This window comes from Silene latifolia, chromosome 1 (assembly GCF_048544455.1).
Source record: "Silene latifolia isolate original U9 population chromosome 1, ASM4854445v1, whole genome shotgun sequence".
In the NCBI taxonomy this organism is placed as follows: Eukaryota; Viridiplantae; Streptophyta; class Magnoliopsida; order Caryophyllales; family Caryophyllaceae; genus Silene; species Silene latifolia.
In genome coordinates, this window is record NC_133526.1 from 194966540 (window position 1) to 194994429 (window position 27890).

At 36.9% G+C, this 27890-nt stretch overlaps 2 protein-coding genes, 1 long non-coding RNA gene and 2 other non-coding genes across 5 annotated transcripts; 4 read left to right on the forward strand and 1 right to left on the reverse strand.

Moving 5' to 3' along the window:
• The first annotated feature begins 569 nt into the window (after positions 1-569).
• LOC141615121 (BTB/POZ and MATH domain-containing protein 4) lies at positions 570-5111 on the forward strand. Its single transcript, XM_074433654.1, has 4 exons — positions 570-1056; positions 3460-3805; positions 4119-4407; positions 4597-5111. The coding sequence occupies exons 1-4, from the start codon at positions 683-685 to the stop codon at positions 4782-4784; spliced, it is 1197 nt and encodes a 398-aa protein (XP_074289755.1). The 5' UTR covers positions 570-682; the 3' UTR covers positions 4785-5111.
• Positions 5112-5253: 142 nt separating this feature from the next.
• LOC141615136 (uncharacterized) lies at positions 5254-10403 on the forward strand. Its single transcript, XR_012529657.1, has 3 exons — positions 5254-5343; positions 5430-5469; positions 8197-10403. It is a non-coding gene; the product is annotated as an uncharacterized LOC141615136 (long non-coding RNA).
• Positions 10404-10916: 513 nt separating this feature from the next.
• TRNAT-UGU (transfer RNA threonine (anticodon UGU)) lies at positions 10917-10988 on the forward strand. Its single transcript has one exon. It is a non-coding gene; the product is annotated as a tRNA-Thr (tRNA).
• Positions 10989-11077: 89 nt separating this feature from the next.
• On the forward strand, positions 11078-11149 carry TRNAT-UGU (transfer RNA threonine (anticodon UGU)). The gene has a single exon. It is a non-coding gene; the product is annotated as a tRNA-Thr (tRNA).
• A 416-nt stretch (positions 11150-11565) lies between these two features.
• LOC141590412 (mannose-6-phosphate isomerase 1-like) lies at positions 11566-27889 on the reverse strand. Its single transcript, XM_074411009.1, has 5 exons — positions 27605-27889; positions 23908-24075; positions 23494-23706; positions 21344-21601; positions 11566-11892 (listed from the first exon to the last, which is right to left on the reverse strand). Exons 1-5 carry the CDS (start codon positions 27887-27889, stop codon positions 11566-11568), a joined length of 1251 nt encoding a protein of 416 aa, XP_074267110.1.
• Between the last annotated feature and the right edge of the window lies 1 nt (position 27890).

Consider the following 27890-nt stretch of genomic DNA (forward strand, 5'->3'; position numbering starts at 1 on the left):
CTCAAGTGTCAAAACGTTTCATCTGAGAAATTAAGCTTTATCATTATAGAATCTAGAAGCACCAGATGAACTTCAAGTTATTCTCATGTCTATTTTCTCATATGTAAGTGAGAAAAAAGTATCTGAATAAATCATAAAAAATAGATTATCACATAACTAATCTCACTTATTTACGAGATTCATATCATCTTCATCCACTCGCTCAGAGAAATACGAAAAAACCGATGGAACATAGCTATAACTATAACCAAACACTCCCCCTTAAAATATATCAATATAAAGTTTGATTTTACCTTTTTTTTTTTCGGGAAAAACTTTGATTTTACTTTTATTTATGAAGATCAATTGTTTTTACCAGATTATTTCGAAAAATTCGAAAAACGCCGAATAGAACACATTTTATAAACAAAAAAAACACCTTATTTCAAGTGTTTGTGAAGATTTATCGTCTTCACCTAACTCTTTCCAGAAGATTGAAAAACATTAAATGACACACATTTTACGTCTGAACCAAACGTCTCCTTAATGTTATAGACTTTAAATTGAGCCAAATCACCCTTTCTAGAATTAATTAATCATTTAATTTAATCCCCTCCATTCTCTCTATCCTCTTACCAAACCCTAGCTCGAAAATCCCATCTCTCTCATCAAAATCCCCAAATCAATTTCAAAACCTCTAACAATGGCGGAAGCAATAATCTCACCAACAAGCTCACGCGTAGTAACAGAAACAGTAAACGGATCTCACAAATTCACAATTCAAGGTTATTCCTTAGCGAAAGGCATGGGTGTTGGTAAACACATTGCGTCCGACAATTTTACCGTTGGCGGATATCAATGGGCGATATACTTTTACCCTGACGGTAAAAATCCTGAGGATAATTCGGCTTACGTATCGGTTTTTATTGCGCTTGCTAGTGAAGGTACTGATGTTCGTGCATTGTTTGAGCTCACGCTTGTTGATCAAGGTGATAACCCTAAGCATAAGGTTCATAGTCATTTTGATCGGTCGCTCGAGAGCGGGCCCTATACTCTTAAGTATAGGGGTAGCATGTGGTATGGAATTCGATTTTTTTTGAATTTTTTTGAATGTTTAAGTTGATTGAACATAATTTTGATCGTTTGTTGGGTGTGGAATTGTGGATTATGATTGAATTAAGCGAAATGGTATGGAATTCGAATTTATTTGAATCTTTTTGAGGGTTTATTTTGTGAATGTTTTGGTAGGAAATGTAAAATTCGCTTGTCGTTGTTTGTTGTTTAAGTTGTTGATTGAACTGAGTTGTGATCGTTTGTGGGGTGTGGAATTGTGGATTATGATTGAATTAAGTAAAATGGTATGCTAAATTATTTTGTAGAAGATGTAAGGTTCGTTTGTGGTTGTTTGTTGTTTATGTCGTTGATTGAAACGGGTTGTGATCGTTTGTTGGTTGTGGAATTGTGGATTATGATTGAATGAAGCGAAATGGTTTGCTAAACTGTGTGCGCTTCTATTTTATGATGAAGTATAGGGGTAGTATGTGGTATATCGATCTTTTCAATTTTTAACTGTTTTGGAAGGAATCCATGTTTGTTATTTAAATTTTTGAGATAGGTATCGTTTTTTGGATGTGGATTACAATGAATTGCAGCGAAATGGTTCACTAAATTGAATGCACTTTTACTTGATGATGAAGTATAAGGGTCGTATGTGGTATAGAATTCGATTTTTTCAATTTGTAAATGTTTTGGAAGGAAATATAAGATTCGTTTGTCGTTGTTTGTTATTTGCATTTATGATTGAGTCGAAGTGTTGTCGTTTTTTTTGGTGTGGATTACCATGGACTGAAGGAATATGATTCACTAAACCGAGTGCACTTCTATTTATGATGAATTATAGGGGTAGTATGTGGTATGGGATTCGATCTACCAATTTGTAGTTATTTTGGAAGTAAAGGTGAAATTCTTTTGTCGTTTGTTATCTACAATTTTTATTGAAGAGAAGTGTCGTCGTTTTTGGGGTGTGGAACTGTGGATTACGGTGGAATGAAGCCAAACGGTGCATTAAACTGAGTGCACGTCTATTCCATGATGAAGTATAGGGGTAGCATGTGGTATGGACTATGGAATTTGATCTTTTAAATTTTAATTTGTAAATGTCTTGGAGGGAATGTAGTTTATCGCTGCTTGCTTCTAACGCCCTAGCGTGTAATATGGGGAAGGCCTTGAGGTGGTTGTTGGAATGTTGGTGTCTGTGTTGGATCATTTGGAAGTAGGCTAACATAGGGTAAAGATGCATTTATCCGACGCCCTAACTTGTAGTTTCTGGAATCCCTTGAGGTTGTCGTTGTTCATTTGTCTGTTTTAGATTTTACCGATTGGATTAATTGTTTCCTTGCTAGAAATGTTGGAATAGAAATAATAAGACGTAGAAGAGGTACGTTATATGCTTGTTGGGGTTTGGGAGTGTTAGTAGTTTCCAACCTTCATGGATGATGGATTAGTAGTGATTGGTTTGATTGGCTATTATTAAGGTCACTAGCCCAATAAAGCGTTTATTGGTCTGTTTTAGTTTTTGGTTAGTGGATTGATTGTTTCCTTGCTAGAAATGTCGGAATAAGAATAAATAGAGGTAAACAAGGTATGTTATATGTTATTTGGCTTATGTGTAGGTGTTGTGATTATTCAGTTTAACTTGGTTTTGTTCCTGTTTGCTTTACGTGATGGTGTGAATAAACTAAAGAAAGGGAATATGCAAGGAAAAATGGCGCAAGATTTACGGAAAACCTCTTGTAAACAAGGGAAAAACCATGGAGAACACGATCTTTCAGTAGTATAAATGGGAGTTTCTAATAGAGGTCTAATAGAATGTATGTGGTGTAAAATTCAACCTTTTTAATTAACTTTTTTGAAACTAAAGATTAATTAGTTGTTGTTTGTTGGTTTGGTACTTTGATTTAGATTTTACCAGGCTTGATTGTCTAGACATGTTGGATAGGAATAATAACAGGTAGAAAAAGTATGTTATATGTTCTATTGGGCTTTTTAGTAGTTTCAAGCTTTCACTGTTGATGTATTAGTTAAGTGGATGGTTTAATTGGCTGTTGTTAAGGTCTCAGGGCATATTCTTTTTCTGTGATGGGTTCCTGAATATGTTGGATTATCGAGGGGTTATAAAAGGTGGAAATAGCAATGTGGTATGAAATTGAACCTCTCATTGAAATGCTGCTGCTGTAGTGCTGTGTATGGAAATGTTCAGACTGATCAACTATCTTTAAATGGACTAAATCCACTTCTACCGGTTTCTATCAAATCTAGGAAACATGGAATTTAGCTTCACTCTCTGAGATAATACCATCTGTGTGTCTGGTTGTTGGACTGTGATTTACTCCGTATGCGGTTAAGTCTTGTCAATTTTGGCGAAACTTAATAGTTTATTTTGATTCTGATGAGTATTTTTTCCCTTATATGTTCATGCAGGGGATATAAGCGTTTCTTTAAGAGAAATGTGCTTGAAACTTCGTCTTTTCTCAAGGATGACTGTCTGAAAATCAATTGTACTGTGGGTGTTGTTGTGTCATCTGTAGATTGTCCTAGAATGCACCCAGTCCGGGTTCCTGAGTCTGATATGGGTGCACATTTTGGGTCATTATTAGAAAACATGGAAGGTTCAGATATCGTGTTCAATGTGGCCGGAGAGAAATTCCATGCACACAAACTGGTGTTGGCTGCTCGATCATGTGTATTCAAATCAGAATTTTTGGAGAGCTCTAACGAAGGGGAAGAAGAGATAGCTATTACTGATATGGAGCCTATAGTATTTAAGGTGAGGATTTTATACCGATTCTTTTGCTCTATATTGGTAGATGTCATACATCATGATCAGACTTTTGAAATGATTAGGATTATTTGAAGGGTGGATTGTCCTTTCCTCAAAGCCTTTGAAGGAATGATTGTTCTCTACCTTTAAGTTGTGTGTTTGCTCATCGCCTCATCTTTTATGGTTGCTATTTTACTTGTACTGTAGAACTAGGTGAAAACATTGTTAGGAATTTCCCAATTTGCTGTAGACTAATATGGCTATTTGTTTGTTTATAATTGATCTGATTTTCCCCCCCTAATGTTATCCTTTATTATAGGCTATGCTATACTTTGTATATAGAGATGCTCTCATGGAAGTTGAGGAAGATGAGCTTCTCATGTCATCTGGTTCATCTTCCGAGCGCCCTATTTCCGACTGGTTAATAGCAAGGTTGCTGGCAGCAGCAGATAAATATGGGATTGCTCGGCTCAGGCATTTGTGTGAATCTTCGTTGTGTCTGAAGATTGATGTATCCACAGTTGGAGAGATTTTAGCACTAGCCGATCGCTATCACGCCACTGATTTGAAGGGTGTTTGTCTAAGATATGCAGCTGAAAACCTTGCTGGTAACTTTTTTCTCCTTTTCATTTCTTTTATATTGATGTGCGAAAAATGGATGAAGGCCACTTACTTTCCGCTTGATTTAGCTATATGTACATTGTATTTATTGTTCGTGCTCTTCATTATTATCACACTGGACTAGTGTTAAGATGTTTTTCTAATCTCTAGTTTTTGTCTTTTGCTTGTATATTCAGCTGTTATGCGCTCTGATGGCTTTGAATACCTCAAGGTGCATTGTCCGTCACTGCAGTCAGAACTCTTGAAGACAGTTGCTGGTTGTGAGGATGATTGCAGTAGTGCAGGTGGAAAGTCTCGAAGTGTGTGGGCCCAACTGTCAGATGGCGGTGATACAAATGAAAGGAGGGTTAGGTCAAGGACATGATGAAATCCGCATTGTAGCTAACACTATCGCTTATATATAAAGCTTTCTGTATCAAGAAGGGCAGTCAGAGCTAAGTCGCACCTTCAGTGTTTTGCTGGTGTATCTTCTAGTTTTTGTAATTGCGACATCATATGTATCACTGGGTGTATGTGTTAATTGTCAGCCTTTCAAGTCCAAGCTTAGGTAGTGTTAGCAGTGAACTTTGTTGATTTAGATACAAGGGTTTTGGAAACATTTTCCTCCATTCTGAATGAAAATGTAAATGACTTACAGTTATGAATGTCACTATTTGTAGTAGAATTATTCCTCCCTACACCCTACACCCTACACCTATTCTACATTCCCGCGTCTCTCTGCTTCTCTCGAAGTCAAAATGCGCCTGCATGAAAAAAAAAAAACTTTCTGCAATGCCGAAACACTTGGCCTACAGCCGCCTATTTGTGTTTTGGTGTTTACTTTATCCTTAAATTTCTGAGTTAGCAGGTTGAGCTTAGAAACTTACTAGAACAGGGGGGAAAAGCTGAAAGGAGGAAGATTGAAGGATGATCGGCAGAGTCAGGTGAGGCTCTACGATCGATACACCTTAGAACTATACATGAACCATATTGATGAGTTTTAACCTCTTTGTTTTTCACTTTGTTGCAGAACTACCTGGGTGTTTTACTTTAAAGATCTAGAGATTCAGGTAATTCAAAGTGAAACTCTTTTCTATTCTGTGGATAATATAGTCTTAGTCGTTATCTATATGCAATATTCTTTAGAACTTGTGGAATCTGGTTGCCTGACTATTAGCTTCATTGATCATGGCATTTAATATTTTGCCTCAACCGGCAAGAGCAGTGTTTTACATATAACGCATCTAAAATTGTTGTATTATGTCAGGCTCAGCTGCAGTAGTCTAGGGGACGACATAGGTTTAATGAATCACGATGCCTCTGCCTGAAATAAGAGGATGGTGTGTTTCATGTCTAGATTTTTTTGTTGGATTTAAGGTGTAAACTTCTAAGTTCATAGGCATTTCAAGGTTTTAAACGAAACATACAAGGAGAGGTCTGTCACTGATAACAAATGATTAATATTCAACAAAGTAGTGTATTTATGTATCTCAAATTAACCAACACATAATAATTGATGATAAAAGAACTTCTAAACAAAGTATTTTTGAAATGGTAAGCAATGTAAGTAAGACATTGCACAATTGCTGCAGAAGACGAAACAGGCTGAGAAGATGATAGGCAGAATGAGCAATTTATGGTTTAGGAAGATTAACCATGTAGAATAGGAAATCTACCTACCCATATCTATTCTCCTCCTTTTTGCAGGGGGTTCATCTATGCATTCTCCTACCCCTTGTTCGTCGTCTTGTCTGTCTTTGTTTCCATTCTCTTGATGGTCATCGTCTGAGTCATCACTGTAGTCATTATCTGCAAAATCTGATTATTCAACATGGCTGCGGTTGTCTGTTATACGAAGGTAAAAGCTATACAACATTCCACTGCTGGCTCGAGAGCTCACGCAAATTGTGTGTGTGTGAGAGAGAGAGAGAGAGAGAGAGAGAGAGAGAGAGAGAGAGAGAGAGAGAGAGAGAGAGAGAGAGAGAGAGAGAGAGAGAGAGAGAGAGAGAGTGAGTGAGTGAGTGACTGTGTGTGTTTTTCGTGCCTCTTTGTCTTGAAAGGGGGAGGGGTTCCCATGTACGCTACCTTACCCATGTGTTAACACAAAGAGGCCGTTTTCTTATTTTCATCTTTTTAACAATGGATCTTCCTTTAAAATGTTACTCCTGCTTCTGGGAATACCTTCCATTTTTTCAACATTTGGCTGTTTCACAATTACCTTCAATTTTATCGTATTTTTTAACATTTAAGGGGTAAAAATTTATTGTTTTTCTTATTTTTTTTTGCTATCGGTACATAAATATCCCTCAAGAACTATCTTATATTTAGGGGTATTTGTAAAACAACTATCTTGCATATTTTTTTGTTTGTTTTAGATTACCTTTGTTTTCTTTTTTTGGTCAAAAATTACCTATGTTGAAAATCCGGTGAGATTTGGTCAGTTTAGTATCATTAACCTATCTCACATGACCCTTTAACGACAACAATGACCAACTAACTGCGTCCAAACTGCAACTTTATATCTGACAAGTAAATGTTATGCTATCATATTTCAATAATAACTACGAACATCTACTAAAGTTAAGTTTAAGTACATCATGGCTTCCCAAAATCGGGCCTAAGCAAGATTTAAGCAAGATTAAAAGAAGAGAAGAGTCATGTGAGATAGGTCAAAGGGGGAAAGCTAATCAAATTTGTCTAGACTCTTAGCATAGGTGGTTATCCACCAAAAATAAAGAAAACAAAGGTAGTCGAAAGCAACAACAACAACAACAACAACATCAGAGCCTTAATCCCAAAATGATTTGTGGTCGGCTGAAAAAATAATGTAAGGTGGTATTTTTACAAATACTCCCATATATAAGGTAATTTTTTTTTTTTTTTAGAGAATATATAAGGTAATTTTTGATTAAACCCTTTATCTAACCATATCATTATTACATTGAAACAAGTATTTTTATTTTTGAGGTTTAATTATGTCTTTAATCGTATAATTCCGTATTTTAGAAGGTATTTCTTGAGACGAAGTGAATATATTACATGGTATTTATCATTTTATCACGTAGTATAATGTATCATTGAGTGGCTAGTAACTACCCCATTGAATGTCGTAATTAAATGGGTCATTATGGATTACTTAGATTACAACGACAACAACATTACCCCCCACCACAAAGGTCTTGTCTTTGGCGAGGACGCGAGGTGAAAGGGGTAAGATTTGCGCAATCCTTGGTTTTAAAGGTTGTGACACACACCAAGGCTTGAGGGCTCGTGGCCTTGAGGCGAAAGGGCATGCCTTTATGTACACGAGGCATATTGCTTTCGAACAAACTTTTATTTTCAAAATAAATTTTCGTGCAAACAAAATCCCTTTTTGGATTTTGAAGAGTACTAACATTCAAAGGAGTTTAATATAGGGATAATGTGGCAAAGAGAAGGGTGTAATAAAAGAACTAGATAAAAATATAAATCCCTAGCTATACAAAAGAGAGAATGAAGGTCAATAGAAGCATGGACTTTGCCTAATTTTTGTGAAAATCGCAGAATATTGCCACCTCTCATCTACAAGGTTTTCTTAAAGCGCACTGAGATGTTTTGGATAGTGTTTCACTATGATTTAGGTTTAGGGGTGCTTTTTAAACTAAGGCGATTATGTTGAAACACCAGTATGATAATTTGTGAAATGTTATAATCTAGCAGTAGTGTCAATCGGTTGCATTTAACAGACCTTTTGTTATAACGATGAAGTGCAATTTATGATGCATCCATCCGAACCTCATCTCCTGTCCCTCTTTCAGATCCCTGCTGTGACGAACATGGCTCCAACTTATGATTGAGTATCGATGATCACGATCAACCATTGTCAAGTAATGCTCTATGCGCTTCTCATCGTCAACCACCCATATATTTGCCCTTCCATCACCCTCTGTTAGCCTATTTCTCATGTTGTCAGGCATATTTGAGACGAGAAATTCCTCTACAGGGTGCCTTGGCAAAACTAGTTGAGATGTCGCCATATCAGATCTGGTTAGAATTTTGATGACTGGGTATTGATTTTTAGGTGCACAATTTAAATCAAACCGTCTACGCATGATGAAACAGATTGGGGAAATGGAGAAAGGATAGAGCAGAGTAAGGACTTCGTCACAAATAATAAATTTGCAGTTTAAGTAATTAATCCCCCTAGACACTGCTATATTAATCATATTTAGCACATTAGTGACATGCCTTGGTCATAGTACCTTTTAATGCATTAATGAAATATATACAAGCTTACCATACATGAAAGTAGACTTAATGAGGTTGCTCTTAGTTTCTTGTAATTAATATATTTCTCTTTTTATGCTATTATCTTTGAGATAACTCAAAAGCGTTTAGAAGTATCCGACACAGGTGCATGTCCAAGTTTGGACTCTAGTTTTTTTTTTTTTTTTTTTTAATTCTTATTTGGGTTAAACTGAGGTGTCTTAAGTGTCATATCCATGTCTGGCTGTTGTGTCTCGGAACATGGGTAAGCAAGGGATTAATAAAAGTGGGAGCAAATTTTTTCTTCTTTCTGCACTATCTTTGTTTTAATTGAAGTCCTACTTTTTTCTTAGTTATGAATCTCTTTAGGTGGGGTTGAAGTAAACACCAAGCATTTCAAGAGCAATCTTGGTTTCAATGAAATTTTTACTGAAGACAGTTTGTAGCATAATTTTTTAGGCTAGCCGGCCCTATCCTGGAACACCGACACACTCTTTAGGCCGTGTAATATATTGGGAGGGGCAGCTGGCTAGCGAATGAGTTCTCTAGGAATTCTTTGTTTTTCTCCGTATTTGATGATGTCTGGGCTTCATCTGAAGCTAAATTCATTGCTTTCACACAAAGAATGGAGTTAGATAGTCTTCCCATATCTGTTAAATCAAACTTTAAGAATAGCTCTTTTGATGAAAGGAAGGTTCTGATTGAGTTTTAGATTCTTTGTTAGTTGGATTACGCCACGCCTTCAAATGATGGGTTCTAGAGTTCATTTTTAGTTTTAGGAAGAGGTACAAATGGGATAGCTGACATTCTAGAGAAAAAAATGGTGCATCAACTTGTAGAGATTTTGTGAAAGGGATCATTTACTCATTGGGATATATTTTGTTTATCTGCTGTTTTTGTTTTCTGTAAAGAGATGCTTTGTATTCCCATTGTCTTTAGTCTTGTGTTTTGCCAGTGTCTGATAAACTCCTCTTATTAATGCCTTAAGATGAGATTTCTGATAGACGGTTTCATGAAAAGTAATGAATTTTACTGTGTGCTTTTTCATCTTCGGTGGAATAGCAATTTAACAAGGATAAAAGGGGGTGGCTCCTACTATTGAGAACTGCAAGAAGTATGAATTCAATTGCAAGTCTCTAGTAGAAGGTATGAGTACAGTTAGATGAACTTGGGGATTGAAGTTCTCCTTTGAATACTTTCGGAAGGGCCTTTTCAATCTGGTAATGAATTACTGGAAGCTGGTCGCTATCTCGTGATGTTTACTCAAACTCGACCTGATTGCTGCTGATTGCTGAAAGTTTGGTTTCTGTAGTTTATGCCCTCTGTTTTGAATACTTTTGATATAGTTGTACTATGATGAATATCATTTCTTCTGGTGTAAAGGAAACCATGTCGGTAGCATTGTGAAGCTGACGGCAACTTTAAATGGTTAAACCCATGTCATGAGTCTTGACACTCATGAGCATGATATTTAGTTGCAAACTTGCAACTGCAGTGGTGTTCTACAGGCCGCGGTTCCAGGGGTCTTCGAACCCAGTAATGAGCACGATATTAAATTGCCATCAAGGTGGCGTGCTAAGTGTCGTGGGTTATCGTGGTCTGTTTTTATGTAGGCTCATAAACCATAGCAGTGTCCAGTATTGCTTTTATTAGCCAAAACTTGATATAATTCAGCTATTTTCATCAACATATCGGTTGTATACCTGTATTGGCAAATTTGTAATAAATATTGTATTTTTGATGCACCCTGTCTCTTTGTTTCGTGTGATTGCGTTTTTCTGCTGCTGGTTAATGAAAGATGCTACGGTCAAGTTATGTAGCCATTGTTCACTAATTTGCATCACATTTCCAAATTGTTGACACCAATGCCTTCTCGATATGTTTGCCTGTGAGACTCTGAGGAAAACTCAGACAGAACTTTGTCAGCTCATGAATGGTTATGATCTTAAGCAAAATACATTTTCCTTTACGTGACAGCGGAGGTACATCGTGTAACAGCCTATATCTAATGCTCAGTGACTGTAAACTAATACAAACTGATTTGTTGTACTATGATTATCGAAAGAAATTTGAGTCACCATTTTTATAATTTCTGAGCACACCTACGGTTTTGTTTCGTCTGATTGCGTTTCCCTTATGCTACGGAGCTACGGTGAAGTTATGTAGTCGTTGTTGCTCTCTAATTTGCACCGCGATTCCGAAGGGTGTTTTGCTTTGCATAGCCTAGTTTCTAAACAAGATATATATATTCTATTAAATTTTAAAACAAGAAGCCCCTATAGCTCAGTGGTAGAGCGCCAGTCTTGTAAACTGGAGGTCTGTAGTTCGATCCTGCATGGGGGCATTTTTTTTTCACTTTTTTCTGTTTCATAACAATGTTACATAGCCTAGATTATAAGCCAAAGTAATTCTGATTAAAATTTAAATCAACAAGCCCCTATAGCTCAGTGGTAGAGCGCCAGTCTTGTAAACTGGAGGTCTGTAGTTCGATCCTGCATGGGGGCATTTTTTATCACTTTTTATTTGTTTCATAATGTTGCAGACTTTCTACCTTTGATTGATTTAATTGGTTACTTCTGCATCATTTTTTTGTTGTTTTCATTCAACTATCTTTTTCCTTGTCTTCTTTTCTCTAGTCGCCTACAAATAACTTAAATTTGCTTGTGGAAATTAGGAAGCTTACACTTATTAAATTATTTGTTTGTAAAAATGTACGAGTATGTAAACTTAAATAAGCGGTGAATTTTACACTATGATCAAAGGTATCAAAAGTTGGGACCTTATTTTGTATCAATGGTAGATATTATATATTTCTTAGTCCTAGCATTAGAAGTGCCCGAACTGTCAAGAGAACAAACGAAAGGTGGAAACCAACAGCAGCAAGATGGCTAACTCATCTGCGAGCAACGCTCCTCGTTTAATCACAAAAACATGCTATTGATTCCAGCTCTGTAGATTTCTAGTTGCCGAGTTTCATTAGATGAAACACTTAAAGCAATACCGGCAGTCGCAAATAAAACGTCTCCTACCTTAATAATCTTCTCATCTGAAGAACCCGCTGTTATTATTGTTCCAGTTCCCCGAGTAACCAAAAACAAGGACGGACCAGAAACTGTAGGAAACGTTGTCGGTCTCCCTTCCGATAGATCGCAATGATCGACTTCAAACTCCTCAAAAGGCGGACAATATCTCTTTATACATCCATTACTGCCCTCCACATTAAATCCCCTTAGAATTTCAGGATGGCCCTGCAGATTATATTGTAAATGTAAGAGAGATTGTATATATATAGAGTAAATGTACAATGAGAAACGATTTACATGCTACTTATATATAGTAGAGAGGAGACTAAATAAGGCTAGGAAAGGGAGACTCCAGAGAAGAATATATCTCATTCTTTATTTACAATGAAAATATCATTTGATTGAGGGATTGATTGATTGTACTGTTGATTGCCTTGCTATATTTGCAGATTCCGAATATATGGAGTGAATATTGTTAATACGCCCCCTCAAGATGGGCGTCGGAGGAAGGAGTCGAATCTTGTCTCGCAGTTCTTGAAAACGATGCTTCTGGAGTGGCTGGGTGAGAGCATCGGCTAGTTGGTCTTTGCTTGCAACATGTTGAATGCGGATTTGACCAATTTGTAGTTGCTCACGGACGAAGTGAAAGGAGAGTGCCATGTGCTTCATTCTTGAGTGAAAGACCGGATTCTTAGCATAGAACGTGGTAGACATGTTGTCACAGTAAAGTGCAGAGGGTTTTGTGATGGTTATGTTGAGTTGAGTGAGTAAGTTACGGAGCTAGAGAGTTTCGGGGGTAACAACAATAAGAGCTCGAAACTCAGCTTCGGCTATAGAGAGAGCGAGTCCACGTTGTTTTTTGGAGGACCATGAGATTGGGTTACGACCGAGAAAAATGATGTATTCGGTGGTTGATATGTAGGTGTCTTTATCGCCAGCAAAGTCAGCATCACAAAATGCATGATGACACAGTGGTGAGGTGCGATAAAGTTGAATGCCATAGGTTTGAGTGCCTTGAAGGTAGCGAAGAAGACGTTTTAAGGCTATCCAATGAGTAGATGCATGATAATGAAAGAATTGTGCTAGACGGTTTACAGTGAAGGCGATGTCAGGTCGTGTAAGGGAGAGATATTGAAGGCTCCCAACAATGGCTCGATATTCAGAATGGTCTTGAATTGGCCGGTTTGACATCTTCACGGATTAGATGGGCGTCGGGGGCAATAGGCGTAGTATTTGGTTTAGCATCCGACATTTTGTATTTGACTAACAAATCATGTATATATTTAGATTGGTTGAGATGAAGTCCAAGAGCATTGGGTGTGACTTCAACTCCGAGAAAATAAGATGGTGGTCCGAGGTCTTTGATTGAGAATCGTTGAGCTAAATTGTTAATAAATAGTTGTAAATGCTGATGCTTTGGTCCTGTAGTTATGATACCGTCGACGTAGACGAGCATATAAATACAGGTGATCATTTTCATTTTTGGAATAAATAATGATGAGTCAGAAATTGATTGTTTAAAACCATAGGTAATAAGGTAGGTTTTGAGCTCAGTATACCAAGCCCAAAGAGCTTGTTTTGAGCCGTAAATTGCCTTGTTTAATTTGCAGACATAGTCGGGTTTAGAGACATCAACAAAACCTTGTGGTTGAGCCATATAGACATTGTCTATCAATGTGCCTTGTAAAAAGGCATTATTGACATCGAGTTGATGTAGCTGCCAAGAATCAATAACGACTAGGGAGAGAATGAGACGAACTGTTGAAGGTTTTACAACCGGACTAAATGTTTCAGTGTAATCAATGCCGAGACGTTGGTGAAAGCCTTTGGCGACGAGTCGTGCTTTATATTGTTTGAGCGAGCCATCGGGGTTATATTTAATTCGATAGACCCACTTCCAGCCTATTATATTTTGAGACGGTTTGCGAGGGACTAAATTCCAAGTCTTATTTCGTTCAAGAGCTTGAAATTCGTCTTGCATAGCTTGTCCCCATTGAGGGAGTATGAGAGCTTGTTTGACGGTATTAGGTAACGAAGTAATAGTAGCAGAAGCATGAGCGACGTTAGCATATCTTGGGTTTGGTTTTCGTATATTATTGTCAAGTCGGGTAACAACAGTTCAGTGTGAAGGAGGAGGTGGTGGCATTAGGGTGGTTTCAGGCGTGGGTTGAGAAGGAGGGGCAGAGGGAGAGGACGATGATGGGAGAGGCGTATAGGGGTTGGTGATAGGAGTAGAGGTAGAGGTAGAGGATTTTTGGGATTGAGGGTCACGTCTAGTGTAGACGTTGGTGATGGGATAACGAGATTGGATGGCCGTGGTGGAAGGTGTGGTGAAAGGCGTGGTGGTGGTATTGTTGCCAGGGGGTGGTATAATGGAGAGGACGAGGTGGCACCAATCATCTGGATTGGTGTTTGTTAAAGGAGGGGGAGCGGTTGTAAGGAGACATGTATAACACTACAAATAAAAGCTTCCATAGCGACAGAAAAATCCGTCGCAAATATGCCAATCCCGTCGCAAATACAGAACTTGCGACGGAATTGCGACGGATTTATTCCGTCGCTTTATTTCGTCGCAAAATTTAGTTTTGCGATGGGAATTCTGTTGCAAAGTAAAATCTACGACGGATCAAGCGTCGCAGTAACCCGTCGCAAAAGATGGACTTACGACGGAATTTCCGTCGCAGTTCACTGTTCATGGGAGGCCACGTAGGCACAATGGTCAACCAGAAAGTCAAAATATGCGACGGAAAATCCGTCGCAGTTCACTGTTCATACAGGCCACGTAGGCACATTAGTCAACCAGAAAGTCAACATTTGCGACGGATATTCCGTCGCAGAACACTGTTCATAAAGGCCACGTGTCCCAAAAGTCAACCCATTAGTCAAACTTTGCGACGGAAAATCCGTCGCAAATTCCGTCGCAGGGCAGAATGAACTAGGGGGTTTACAGCGTTTTTCCAGCTCCCCAATTGCTTTGAAAGCAATTACATATACTCCCGGTTTCCTACAAACATACAGAAAATCCAGCAATTGACAAATTCACAACTCGTTCAAGACGAGATTTCCAAACAACGTTTTCGCATTAACTTAAAATAAAAGGTTTACATAAGTTTAGTACAATAACTGTTCAACAAAGAAAGCTAAATAAGTCCATAAACCGGGAGTAGGAGTGATAACTACTAATCAACTAACAACTACTAATCAATACACGGGAGTAGGAGTAGGCCTAGCATTGTCGCCACCATCATCATCAAAGTCATTTCTAGCTTGAAATACACCTCCGGGGTTACAAGTTTGAGTAGTAAAACCTTGTTGGCTCAAGAACTCCTCTATTGCCGAAAGCCTTTGAGATTTTCGGCCTCGACTTGCTTAAGTCGGGCATTCTCTTTTGCGACTCTACTAACAAAACCCGGAGTATGAGGAATAGAAAAGAGGTTACCAGTCGAGCGGCGGTGGTGCTCCCAAATTTGTGGTGCTGCATTTCCCGCGCCAAGTAAGAAATCAAATAATCATATAATAGCAACAAAGTAAGAAATTAAATAGTACCCCCTCCCTCTCGGTCAAGTAATCCGTCGCAGGTTTAAATTTGCTACGGGTTAGTCTTCCGTCGCAATGTGTCCGTCGCATCGAAACGTTTTTTTTTTGTAGTGTAGGCGAATTCATCTTCGATGAATTTAACGTGGCGCGATGTATATATGCGATTGGTTTTCGGGTCAAGGCAATGAAACACACTTTGGGTGGACAAGTATTCAACAAAGATACAAAGAATGGAACGATAATCGAGTTTGTGCTTTGTATATGGCCGTAGCCATGGATAGCAAAGACATCCGAAATTGTGCAATTTGGTGTAATCACGTTGAGAATTATGCATTTTGAAGTATGGGGGATGACCATTTAATGTTGTAGTTGGAAGACGATTTATAAGATACGTTGCCGTACTAAAAGCAAATGGCCAAAACGTGGTGGGTAGGCCGGCGTGAGATAAGAGGGCGAGGCCCGTTTCAACTATATGACAGTGTCTTCTTTCGGCATACCCATTATGTTCCGGGCTATGGGGCGGAGAGGTGAAGTGACTAATTCCATTATCGAGTAATGTCGGGTTTAATTTTTGAAATTCTCTGCCATTTTCAGAAAAGATTGACGAATGGGTTTTTGAAAATATTTTTCCACTAAGGCTTTGAACCGAAGAAAGACTTGAGTGGTTTCGGATTTGTATTTTAGTGGAAATAGCCATATGTATTTGCTGAAATGGTCGACCAATACGACATAATATTTATATTTTTCACGACAGTAAACGGGACTAGTCCATAAGTCGGAATAAATTAAATCGAGTGGTGCGTTGGTTTTAATAGTCGATGTCGCAAACGGTAGTTTCTTGCTCTTGCTAATGTGACATACGATTCGCAAAAGGAAAAATTAGAAATAGGAAATGGAGCATTTTTATTAATAATTTTCATAACATCAATAGTAGGGTGTCCTAATTTATGATGCCATGAGAGCGGAGTTGAGCCTTTCTCGTTCGAATAAACGTGTGGTTGCGACGGACTCTACTCATAGATGCCATTCTTAGCCGTGCCCTGGAGGAGTGTTGCACCCGTCGAGATTGCCTTAACAATAAAAGAAGGCGATGAGAAAATTAAATAAGCATTGTTATCATGACATAATTACGAAATTGACAAAATATTACTTGAAATTTGCGGCACATGTAATACATTATTTAATTAAATAGAAGAGAACGGTAATTTAAATGAACCTATATTGGCAATGTCGAGTGCGGATACATCTCCAATGATAAGGTTGTCAGGGCCTTGGTAAGGGAAATGGAGAGCAAGAGTGTCAAGGTCATGGGTGACATGGTGGAAAGCCCCACTATCAAGAAGGTAGTTAGGGTTGGGGCTGGGGAGACCTTGGGTTGTGGTGTGTGCAGTCGGCTGGGGTTAGGGTTGGCGAGTAGGTGGTTCGGGGAAGACAATGTTTGGAAAAAGATTGCGAAAATATGGACAATTGGCTATGACATGGCAAGTTTGTCGACACCATTGGCAACGGCCTTTGAAGGGACGCGAGTTTGGGTTGGTGGAGGATGAAGGGATGGTGTTGTTCTGGTTGTAGGTGGGGACGTTGGTGGTGGCGGAATTGCGTTGGTGGCCACTGTATTGGTTGTTGTGATGATAGGATAGATTGGCAGTGGGTTGGAAAAGATCATTGGTTGGTTGTTGTTTACGGAGAAGTTCAGGTTGAAGTAATTTTTCGTGTAGGGCTTCGAACAATATTGGGTTGTCACGAGAACGGACTGTGTCCATGACGGGTTGTACAAATTGTAATCGAGGCCTTTAAGAACCTTCGAAATAATATCTTCCGTGTCAAGGATTTTGCCCATTAAGGCGAGTTGATCAATGCATTCTTTTATAGCATTCATATAATCGGTGATGGATTGTTCAGTGGTTTTCACAATTGAATCAAGGCGATCCTTGATTTACAATATGTGTGCACGAGATCGGTTAGCATAGGTTCGTGCTAATATGTCCCAAGCTTCTTTCGAGGTTTTGGCTCGGACAATGAGGGCTTGAACAACTGACGACAGAGTGCCCATAAGTGCACCTAGGATCAGTCTGTCTTGTTTAAGCCAAGTAAAATATGCGGGATTTGTTTTTTTTTGTTTTGTCGTCTCCGACAATTGTTGGTGAAAGGGACGAATTTGAGCCATCTAAGATGCCTAACAAGCTATAACCAAAGAGGATGTGGGTGAGTTGGAAGTGCCAAGAGGTGTAATAGAGGGGGTTGAGTTTGACACAGTGATTGAGATTGAGGGAGGTGGGTGGTGCAGCGGTTTCGTGCGGGTTGGGTACTGTGATTTTGTGGTTTGACATGGTGGTGGTGGAGTTGAGAGGGACGGTTGAAGCAAGAGAGATGCGTTTGAAAGTGGCGGGACGAGGTGAAAGAGGGATTTTGGAGGATCTTTTGTGACTCCTTGATACCATGTAAGAGAGATTGTATTATATATATTGAATTTACAATGAGAAGGGATATACATGCTACTTATATAGAGTAGAGAAGAGACTAAATAAGGCTAGGAAAGGGAGCCTCTAGACAAGAATATATCTCATTCTATATTTACAATTAAAATATCCCTCTAGACAATCTCCCTTTCTTCAACCGTCCCTCTCAACCCCACCACCACCATGTCAAACCACGAAACCACAGTACCCAACCCGCACGAAACCGCTGCACCACTCACCTCCCCCAATCTCAATCACTGTGTCAAACTCAACCCCCTCAATTACACCTCTTGGCACTTCCAACTCACCCACATCCTCTTTGGTTATAGCTTGTTAGACTTGTTAGACGACTCAAATACGTCCCCTTCACCAACAATTGTCGGAGATGAAAAAAATAGAAAAATCAAATCCCGCATATTTTACTTGGCTTAAACAAGACGGACTAATCCTAGGTGCACCTATGGGCAATCTGTCGTCAGCCGTTCAAGCTCTCATTGTCCGAGCCAAAACCTCGAAAGAGGCTTGAGACATATTAGCACAAACCTATGCTAACCCATCTCGTGCATACATATTGCAAATCAAGGATCGCCTTGATTCAATTGTGCAAACCACCGATTAATCCATCACCGATTATGTGAATGTTATAAAATCATGCATTGATAAACCCGCCTTAATGACAGAATCCTTGTCCCGGAAGATATTGTTTCGAAGGTTCTTAAAGGCCTCGATTACAATTTCTACAAACCAGTCATGGACACAGTTCGTGCTCGTGACAACCCAATTTCGTTTGAAGCCCTACACAAAAAATTGCTTCAACATGAACTCCTCCTTAAACAACAACCAACCAATGATCTTTTCCAACCCACTCCCAATCTATCTTATCGTCACAACAACCACTATCGTGGCCACCAACGCAATTCCGCCACCACCAACATCCCCACCTACAATCAGAACAACACCATCCCTTCATCCTCCACCAACCCAAACCCGCGTCCCTTCAAAGGCCGTTGCCAATGGTGTCGACAAACTTGCCATGTCATAGCCAATTATCCATATTTTCGCAAGCTTTTTCCAAACACTGTCTTCCCCGAACCACCTACTCGCCAACCCCAACCCCAGCGGCAGGCACACACCACAACCCAAGGTCTCCCCAGCCCCAACCCTAACTACCTTCTTGATAGTGGGCCTTCCCACCATGTCACCCATGACCTTGACACTCTTACTCTCCATTTCCCCTACCAAGGCCATGACAACTTTATCATTGGAGATGGATCCGCACTCGACATTGCCAATATAGGTTCATTTCAATTACCGTTCTCTTCTATTTAATTAAATAATGTATTACATGTGCCGCAAATTTCAAATAATATTTTGTTAATTTCGTAATTATGTCGTGATAAAAATGCTTATTTAATTTTCTCATCGTCTTCTTTTATTGTTAAGGTAATGTCGACGGGTGCACCACTCCTCCAGGGCACGGCTAAGAATGGCATTTACGAGTTGAGTCCGTCGCAACCACATGCATATTCAAACCATAAAGGGTCAATTCCGCTCTCATGGCATCATAAATTAGGACACCCTACTATTGATGTTATGAAAATTATTAATAAAAATGCACCATTTCCTATTTTTAATTTTTCCTTTTGCGAATCGTGTCACATTAGGAAGTGCAAGAAACTACCGTTTGTGACATCGACCATTAAAACCAACGCGCCACTCGATTTAATTTATTCCGACTTATGGATTAATCCCGTTTAATGTCGTGAAAAATATAAATATTATGTCGTATTTGTCGACTATTTCAGCAAATACATATGGCTATTTCCACTAAAACACAAATCTGAAACCACACAAGTCTTTCTTCGGTTCAAAGCCTTAGTGGAAAAATATTTTCAAAAACCCATCCGTCAACTCTTTTCTAACAATGACGGAGAATTTCAAAAATTAAACCCGACATTACTCGATAATGGAATTAGTCACTTCACCTCTCCGCCCCATACCCCGGAATATAATGGGTATGCCGAAAGAAGACACCGTCACATAGTTGAAACGGGCGTCGCACTCCTATAGTCCTATCTCACGCCGGCCTACCCACCACGTTTTGGCCATTTGCTTTTAGTACGACAACGTATCTTATAAATCGTCTTTCTACTACAACACTAAATGGTCATACCCCATACTTCAAAATGCATAATTCTCGACCTGATTACACCAAATTGCACAATTTCGGCTGCCTTTGCTATCCATGGCTACAGCCATATACAAAGCACAAGCTCGATTATCGCTCCATTCCTTGTATCTTTGTTGGATACTCGTCCACTCAAAGTGCATTTCATTGTCTTGAACCGAAAACCAATCGCATATATACATCGCGCCATGTTAAATTCATCGAAGGTGTATTCGCCTACACACGTCTCCAGTCCTTACAACCGCTCCCCCTCCTTTTACAAACACCAATCCAGATGATTGGTGCCACCTCGTCCTCTCCATTCTACCACCCTTTGACAACAATCGGGTTTGTACAAATTGTAATCGAGGCGTTTAAGAATCTTCGAAACAATATCTTCCGGGTCAAGGATTTTGCCCATTAAGGCGAGTTCATCAATGCATGCTTTTATAGCATTCATATAATCGGTGATGGATTGATCGGTGGTTATCACAATTGAATCAAGGCGATCCTTGATTTGCAATATGTGTGCATGGGATGGGTTAGCATAGGTTCGTTCTAATATGTCCCAAGCCTCTTTCGAGGTTTTGGCTCAGACAATGAGAGCTTGAACGACTGGCGACAAAGTGCCCATAAATACTAAATTGACCAATCTATTAATTTCATGCGTTTGATAAACGACATATCTGGTAGCATATTGGTCGAAATCTAGTATTTTTGTATATGTTGTTTTTCATAGTAGCATATAGTAACCGTATGTTCAATATATACATGAGAACAATCTAACTATCCTATAATTTGCTAATGATTAGACACCCTTTATTAATTTTGCTAATTTAATTTGATAGTCAAACTCACTACTAAAATCTTCCGCTATTATGAATTTGCTTCTACTCATTTGCTAAACAAGGCCATATACTCCCACTTAGGGCCGGTGTTAAAGTTCCGAGACGAGCCCGAGCTTGGCCTTACTTGACTTGTGCTCATAAAGTAAAACTCAAGCCCGAGCCGATCTCGAGCTTACCCGAGCTTGATAAAATTATGCTCGTTATCAAGTTTGCGAGCTTTAACGCGAGCTCGAGTCAAACTCGAGCTTATATATAATTGAATTTTCGTTTTTTCTCTCTTGATATTTTTAATAACAAGCCTCGAAAGTTTTATATGTAAATATTGAAAATCAATGAGATATTTTTTATATGTGTGATACAAATATATAAATATGACAAAATATTTTATAAAATATGAGTAATATCTTAACTAATTACACAAGTTCGAGCCGCTCACGAACTTTTCGAGCCGAGCCAACGTTAGCTCGGCTTGACTCGTTAAGCTCCCGAGCCGAACCCGAGCCCGAGCAGAGTTTTGACCGAGCAGAGCTCGAGTTACTCGCGAGCTGTCTCGGGTCATTAACAGCCCTACTAGTCCCACTAATTAATTCAGCCAACTAATTCCTTACGTTTCATTAAAATACTTTTTACAAAATAATGAAAACGTAAAAGATATATACGAGTACCTGTTTGTAAGTAAGCATTTGACAGAGTGTGTTAACATCCCTGTGCTTTGATGTTAGTCCAGCCCGGACGACATTATCTGAAGTAGCCATGCACTCGATGCAATCACCGGAAACATAGGCATGTAGTTCATTTTCACCCAAGCACAACCCTTCACCGGGTTTAAGTGTCACATAGTTCATGAGGAACGCGGCTAGTAAACCTACATCTCCCGGATATTGCGGTTCAAGCCGTAGCACAAGCTTTTCTATGGATGTTAACTGCACATATTGTCTCAAAAGCCAACACTAATTAGGAAATGATAACTTAGTGACGAAAAATGGGATAAAGAAGTTTACATCTAATACAACATCTAACGTAGTTTACAAATAAGTTTTTCAATATATATATTTGTAAAATCATTATTCTACATCGTATTATTCTGTTATTATTACACTAGTTTAAAGAGTCCATTTTTGAAATAATGGCCAAAAATAAAATATTTGTCGTTTTGGGTCGGTTTTGAAAATATTTGTCAAAATGGTGTCCACGTAGGCTCGGGATTTCTAGACCTGAAACACGCCACTACTAATGGCGTGTTTTGTGAAGGAAACACGCCATTAGTAGTGGCGTGTCTTTACAACATTTTTTTCCTCAACTCACTAAACTTAAAAAAAAAAAAAAAAAATTACATAAGACACGCCATTAGCGGTGGCGTGTTTCCCCTCCGAAACCCGCCATTCCCAATGACGTGTTTGTTTTAATCCATTTTTTAATGAAGTTTCTTTCCGTACTCATTATAAACACGTCATTGGTAATGGCGTGTTTTAGGTCCAGAAATCCCTAGCCTACGTGGACACCATTTTGACAAATATTTTCAAAACCGACCCAAAACGACAAATATTTTATTTTTGACCATTATTTCAAAAATGGATTCTAGTTTAAACCACTATTCAAAATTTCTTTTATTTTTAATAAATTACTTATATAATAGTGGTATCTCATTAATTGTTTATATTTCTCGTCATAGTATTTTGCTTCGAGAAAAAGGTTGTAATTGACAATTAATCGAGAGAATTGAGTAATGTGCTGATTTACAGTTTTGTTTTGTACGTAGTATATGGGACAAGTCATTCTCACATAATATCATCACTTAAAGATTTAGCAAATTATAGTTTTATATAAATTTTATTTATATTTTAATTAAGATATTACTAGTTTTAAACCCGTGCAAAATTGCACGGGTATGTATTTGGGCCGGTATTAATGTTTTTGGATGTATTTTTTTCTTTTTTTGCATTTCTATTGTACTTATCTAGTTAGTCTAAATCAACGATCTACGTAATTAATGTTTAAACTTGTTCCAAATACGTGTTCACATGCAATGGTTTAAAAGGAAATAACAAAGGATATTTTTTTAAAAAAATATATCGTACTGTCTAGTTTTTAAAAATTATGCATGTATTGATTCGCATTATATGTAATTCAATCCCGTAATTAAATGTAATTCATTCTCGTAATTATGTAATTTTATTATTATTATTTTTTAAAATTACGTAATTCATTTATTTGTAATTAGTTTCATTTATTCCGATTTGTAATTCATTTCGCTTATATGCCATTAATTTCATTTATTCGGAATTTATAAAATTATTTCATAGTATTTGTTCTAAGACGGAATTTATCGCATGTTTGTATAGCCGAAATTCTGAATAAATAAATACATTGCACACTAACGGGTCCCACCATAACATGTATTTCCAAAAAAAAAAAAATTGAATTAATGACGTGGCACGCCCTGGATTGAGTATTGTCTTCTGAATTAATAAAGATAAGATAGTTTAGAATTTAGTGAAAATAATATAATTTGATGAGAATATTAATTTTAATGTAAAGATAATAATTTAATGAAATAAAATGTAAATTATTAGTTTCCTTTTTTAATGAATACACTCAATTGTAGTTAGCTTCCTTATTTAGAAGATGCTTTTCGGACGGAAAAATTGAAAAATCACCTATTTTTTTTTAGTAGATAGTTATATTCGTATTAGTAAAGTTATGTCTAATTTTAAAAGCAACCCGAACATTTTTCTGACGACTCTTTGAATCGTGTTCCATACATCATCAAGAACAAAGCAAAAATGGTAAATAGCTATATGAACAAAATTGTTACCTCATCTTTCTTCCTCAAACGATCAATCAATTGAGACAAAGCCTTGACAATCACATAATCACTTGCTGACATTATTTGCGTAAATAATTGTCTCAAAGCTGCTTTAACTTCGTCTTCTCCATCTTTTGGATCGATATTTGCTATTCTATCAACCACATCCGAATCTACTAATTGTGATATTTCCGGAACACTATCAAGAATGTTTTGAAGATCCTATCGTATTACAGAACAACAAACAAAACAATTAGTCTCCGTTAAGATGATCATATCAGTTTTAAAGTTTAAAATGGGTGACGCTTTTTTGTCATTCCCAACTCTCGAGACATTCTACTTTTTGTCTCATACATCCACCAATTTGAACTGTTTAATATTTAAAACGAATATGCTTGTCTTATCTTAAACAAGAATTTACACCTTAAGACCAACAAATCCGCAGAGGACTTCAAATTCTGTTATCGCAAGAGCCATTTCCGGCTTATGATTACCATCCGTGTAGACATTAGGATATCGGAAGTGCAACTTTTTTGCGAGCTCCTTACATGGGTGAGCTTGTATCGACAATGGCTTCGCAACTGATAACACCTACAACATACACATCATATAAAACTGGGTTGAAACGCTGTGGATGCGCCACGTGTCATATTCAACATTAATTACGGTTATTAATTACAGTTAATCATTAAATATGAACATAATAATTACTGCATAAATCTCAACAAAGTATTAATTATAAATTAATAAAAATAAATGATACGGTATTTATTAAATTACATTAAATAAGTACGGTTATTTGAATCTAAATTTATTAAAATAATATTTTGATAAAAATTCTAAAAAGTAAATCATTACGTTTATTGCAAAAATTGCTTTCATTTGAGTATAATATCTGTTATATTAATTGAAATATTTTGATATTTATGGGTGAGTTAGTTGAGTATCTCACAAGGTTTTACGTTTAAGTAAGAAAACATTGTGAGAAATATCGTAAAATTTAGACCATTAGATCCATTAACCAAAACATATTCGTAAGAGGCATTGTATTTATTAATAAAAATTAGGATTAATTAATGTGAATAATCCATACTATAAGTGACCTTCTTACATTAATCCAAACTATACATTAACTCACTTTAATCCTAACTATCCCTATACCCTTCTCTAATTGCACTTGTCTAATCTTTTACCTACTAAAACCGGTAACGTACACCATTTTTTTATTTAAAGAACCAGCTTTCTTCTTCTTCTTTGTAACAATCTTCTTTCTCCCTAATTCTTCCTGTTCTTTCCCCATTATTGGTTCTTCAGTTCTTCCCCTTCTTATTTTTTTTTTTCAAATAACCATCCTCATCTTAGGTGAAATAACAAGGGTATATGCATTACAAGGATCCCAAGTTTGGAGTTGACAGAATAATTGAGCAAGTAGACAATTGTTCTTGTTGTATTTGTATTATGCGCAAATGATTAATCCAATATCCCAATAAGAATAAGAAAAAAGAGTAATAAAGACATTATAATTATATGCATAATAGCAACAGAGGTAGCCCCCACGAGATTCCCGATCACACTTAATGAAATGCACGGTAGTCTTAATGAGATTAGAACAGCCCAACAAATTAAAACAACCCATCAAACTAGGATGGTGACACGTGCACTCTCAGCGAGTCAACGGCAGACCGGTGTGTCAGAGCCAGGCCTATGCCGCTAGATCGATTGAAGAGAAGAGCAGAGGGCGAATTCAATTCGGCACCGCATCGGAACTGAACAACTTACGACATCCATGGTGGAGCTTGAATGGTGAAAGTAATGGTGTTTGCTGTTGAATTTTGATGCCACCATTCATTATAAATATTGAGGAAAGAGAAGAAGAAAATGGACAGATTAATTTATGTGAGTGAAGAGAAGAAGAGAATGGAGAAAATTCATGGTAAAGACTGAAAAAGGATAAGGAAGTAAGGTGTGTTAGTGTAGAGGAAGGAAAGAAAATTCAATTCATATAACATGGGGTTTACCTGTTCTTCAGGTAGTCGGTCAGTTGGGTGCAATGTGGGAAGGATGAAGGATAGTTGGGATTATAGAAGGTTAAAATATAGTATGGAGTAATATAAGAAGGACCCTTATAATTTGGATTATTCTCATTAATTAATCCTAAAAATTAAGGATATATATAACTACTAAGGCACTGTTCTTTTCAGTTGAACGGTTGAAAGAAGCTGAATTGAATTTAATGGGGCTGAGCTGAAGTGAATTTAATTAATTGAATGGAATTTAGCTAAATTGAATAGAGTTGAAGTAAGAGTTGATTTGTGAAGAGATTAGTTGAATTAAACTGACTGATTAAATTGAACTGAACCGAATAGCGGCAAGTAGAAATGAAACGAGCTGAAATTAAGCAAGAAGAAAGAATATGGCCTAAGAGATAACTAATTTTTTAACAATGTGCGAATGATAAAATTATATCGCGATAAATTTAATATATATGAGATTTTATGAGGATTTAAATAGTGTGATAACGAGCATTTATGTACACGGTGATAACGAATGCATTTTAATCAAATATTTTATATGTTGTATTTTAAAATATTTCCCTATTATGCTTTATTAATGTGTGTGTCTTTAGGGAACATGTTAGAAACCGTTTAAAATACTATAAAAATTAAACCTCTAAAAATTATATTTGAGAAAGTTCATTTTATTTTACGAAAAATCTTAAACATCATTACTTGTAGACTTATAGTTATACCAGAAAACAAAACGTGCAAGTTTCTTAAATATGTCTGACACATAATACATGTAAGACACAACTAAAACATTTGAATAAGTTGAGTTTGTACCTTATATATTTGATACAGAAGTATCATACAATTTTCATACAAAAAATGAAAAAAAAATGCAAAAAATTATATTCACACCCTTTTGATTAAATATTAATTGATTTGGAAAATAACGTATCACAAAATGATCTAATTTAAGTACTTAATGTCTATTGTAGCATTATTCGAATACATTTATGCTATTTAATATAATATTTTATTAGTAACAAAAATATTACTAAAATCTATACCATGTATATGCCAATGAGTAGAAGAAATTCGACGTAACGTACGTAAAACATTGAAAAAACTTTATCTGACATGTATGTTTTTAACAATAACAAATTATGTCGCAAAATTTTATGTGTATACTAAATCGAAGTACATATCATGAGTTTAAGTGGATATAGAGAATATTGTATGTATTTGCTAAAAAAATAATATTTGAAAAAGATTAATTTATTTCTATTTATAATAATAAAATATTCAAACAGGTCGTGCGAAGCGCGGGATACTACCTAGTGATATATATAAAATTAACGTACAAGTGGGTTCAAACCCCCTCAGTATTTTAATCGCCCTTGTGATGACTAGTAAGTGGATTATACTACTACCAGACTAGCAGTTTTGTTATTTTTGAGAATTATAATAAAGTTTTCGAGTTTTGTTTTAAAGTTTTGAGTTTTATTATAAAGTTTATGAATTCATTCACTTAAACATAAAGCTCAAAATATGGTATTACTAAATATTTGTTAAAATTTTTCGACTTTTTATGATAAAAATTTGCAGCTAAAAAATACAGTATGTTATATTTGTAAATATTTGTAAATTAACATCATTAATTTTTCGGTAAAAACGAATACCCATTTTATTATTTCTTACGATTTAAACTTTTATTTATTTCTCTAATCAAGATAGATTAAGGAGAAATATGAAAAATAAGTGAATTGTTAATTTAAATTCTATAAATAATGCACTAAAAAGTAAAACTCTATAAATACCGTCCATATATTGTGATTTGTGATGATGGTCTATATTAGTAACTCTATAAATACCCCGCATTTATTGCGCGAGATCTAAACTAGTTACATATAAACTTAGTTAAATTTGAGTTTTGACGGCAAAAAATTAAAAAATAACTTATAAACTTTAATAAACTCAGAAAAAACACACATATGCTCAATTATATGTTCAATAACAAATGAAGTCTGAGGTACTACATGATGTATGTTCCTATTTCTCTTGTGATGAGTTCCTTTATGTAAGGCTCGAAAAAACAATGATGGAGAACAAGTACGTACCTTAAACAAGAAGGGTAGATCACAACCGTATTTGTCTAAAACGTTGTCACCAAGGACATAAGGGTGCTCTTCAATCCAATTTTTGAGAGTTTTACCCTCCGAACCCTCAATATATGAAGACCCAGAGCCATGAGTCCCCATCCATAGCTCAGCATACGGTTTGTTTGAATCGACGACTAAATCACCACAGTTCGCTACATATAATCTATAAACCTCGGAATTTGGACCGAACTTTCCCCAATCATAGTTTTTTACGCTACATATTAGTCTCTCGACACGCTCCATT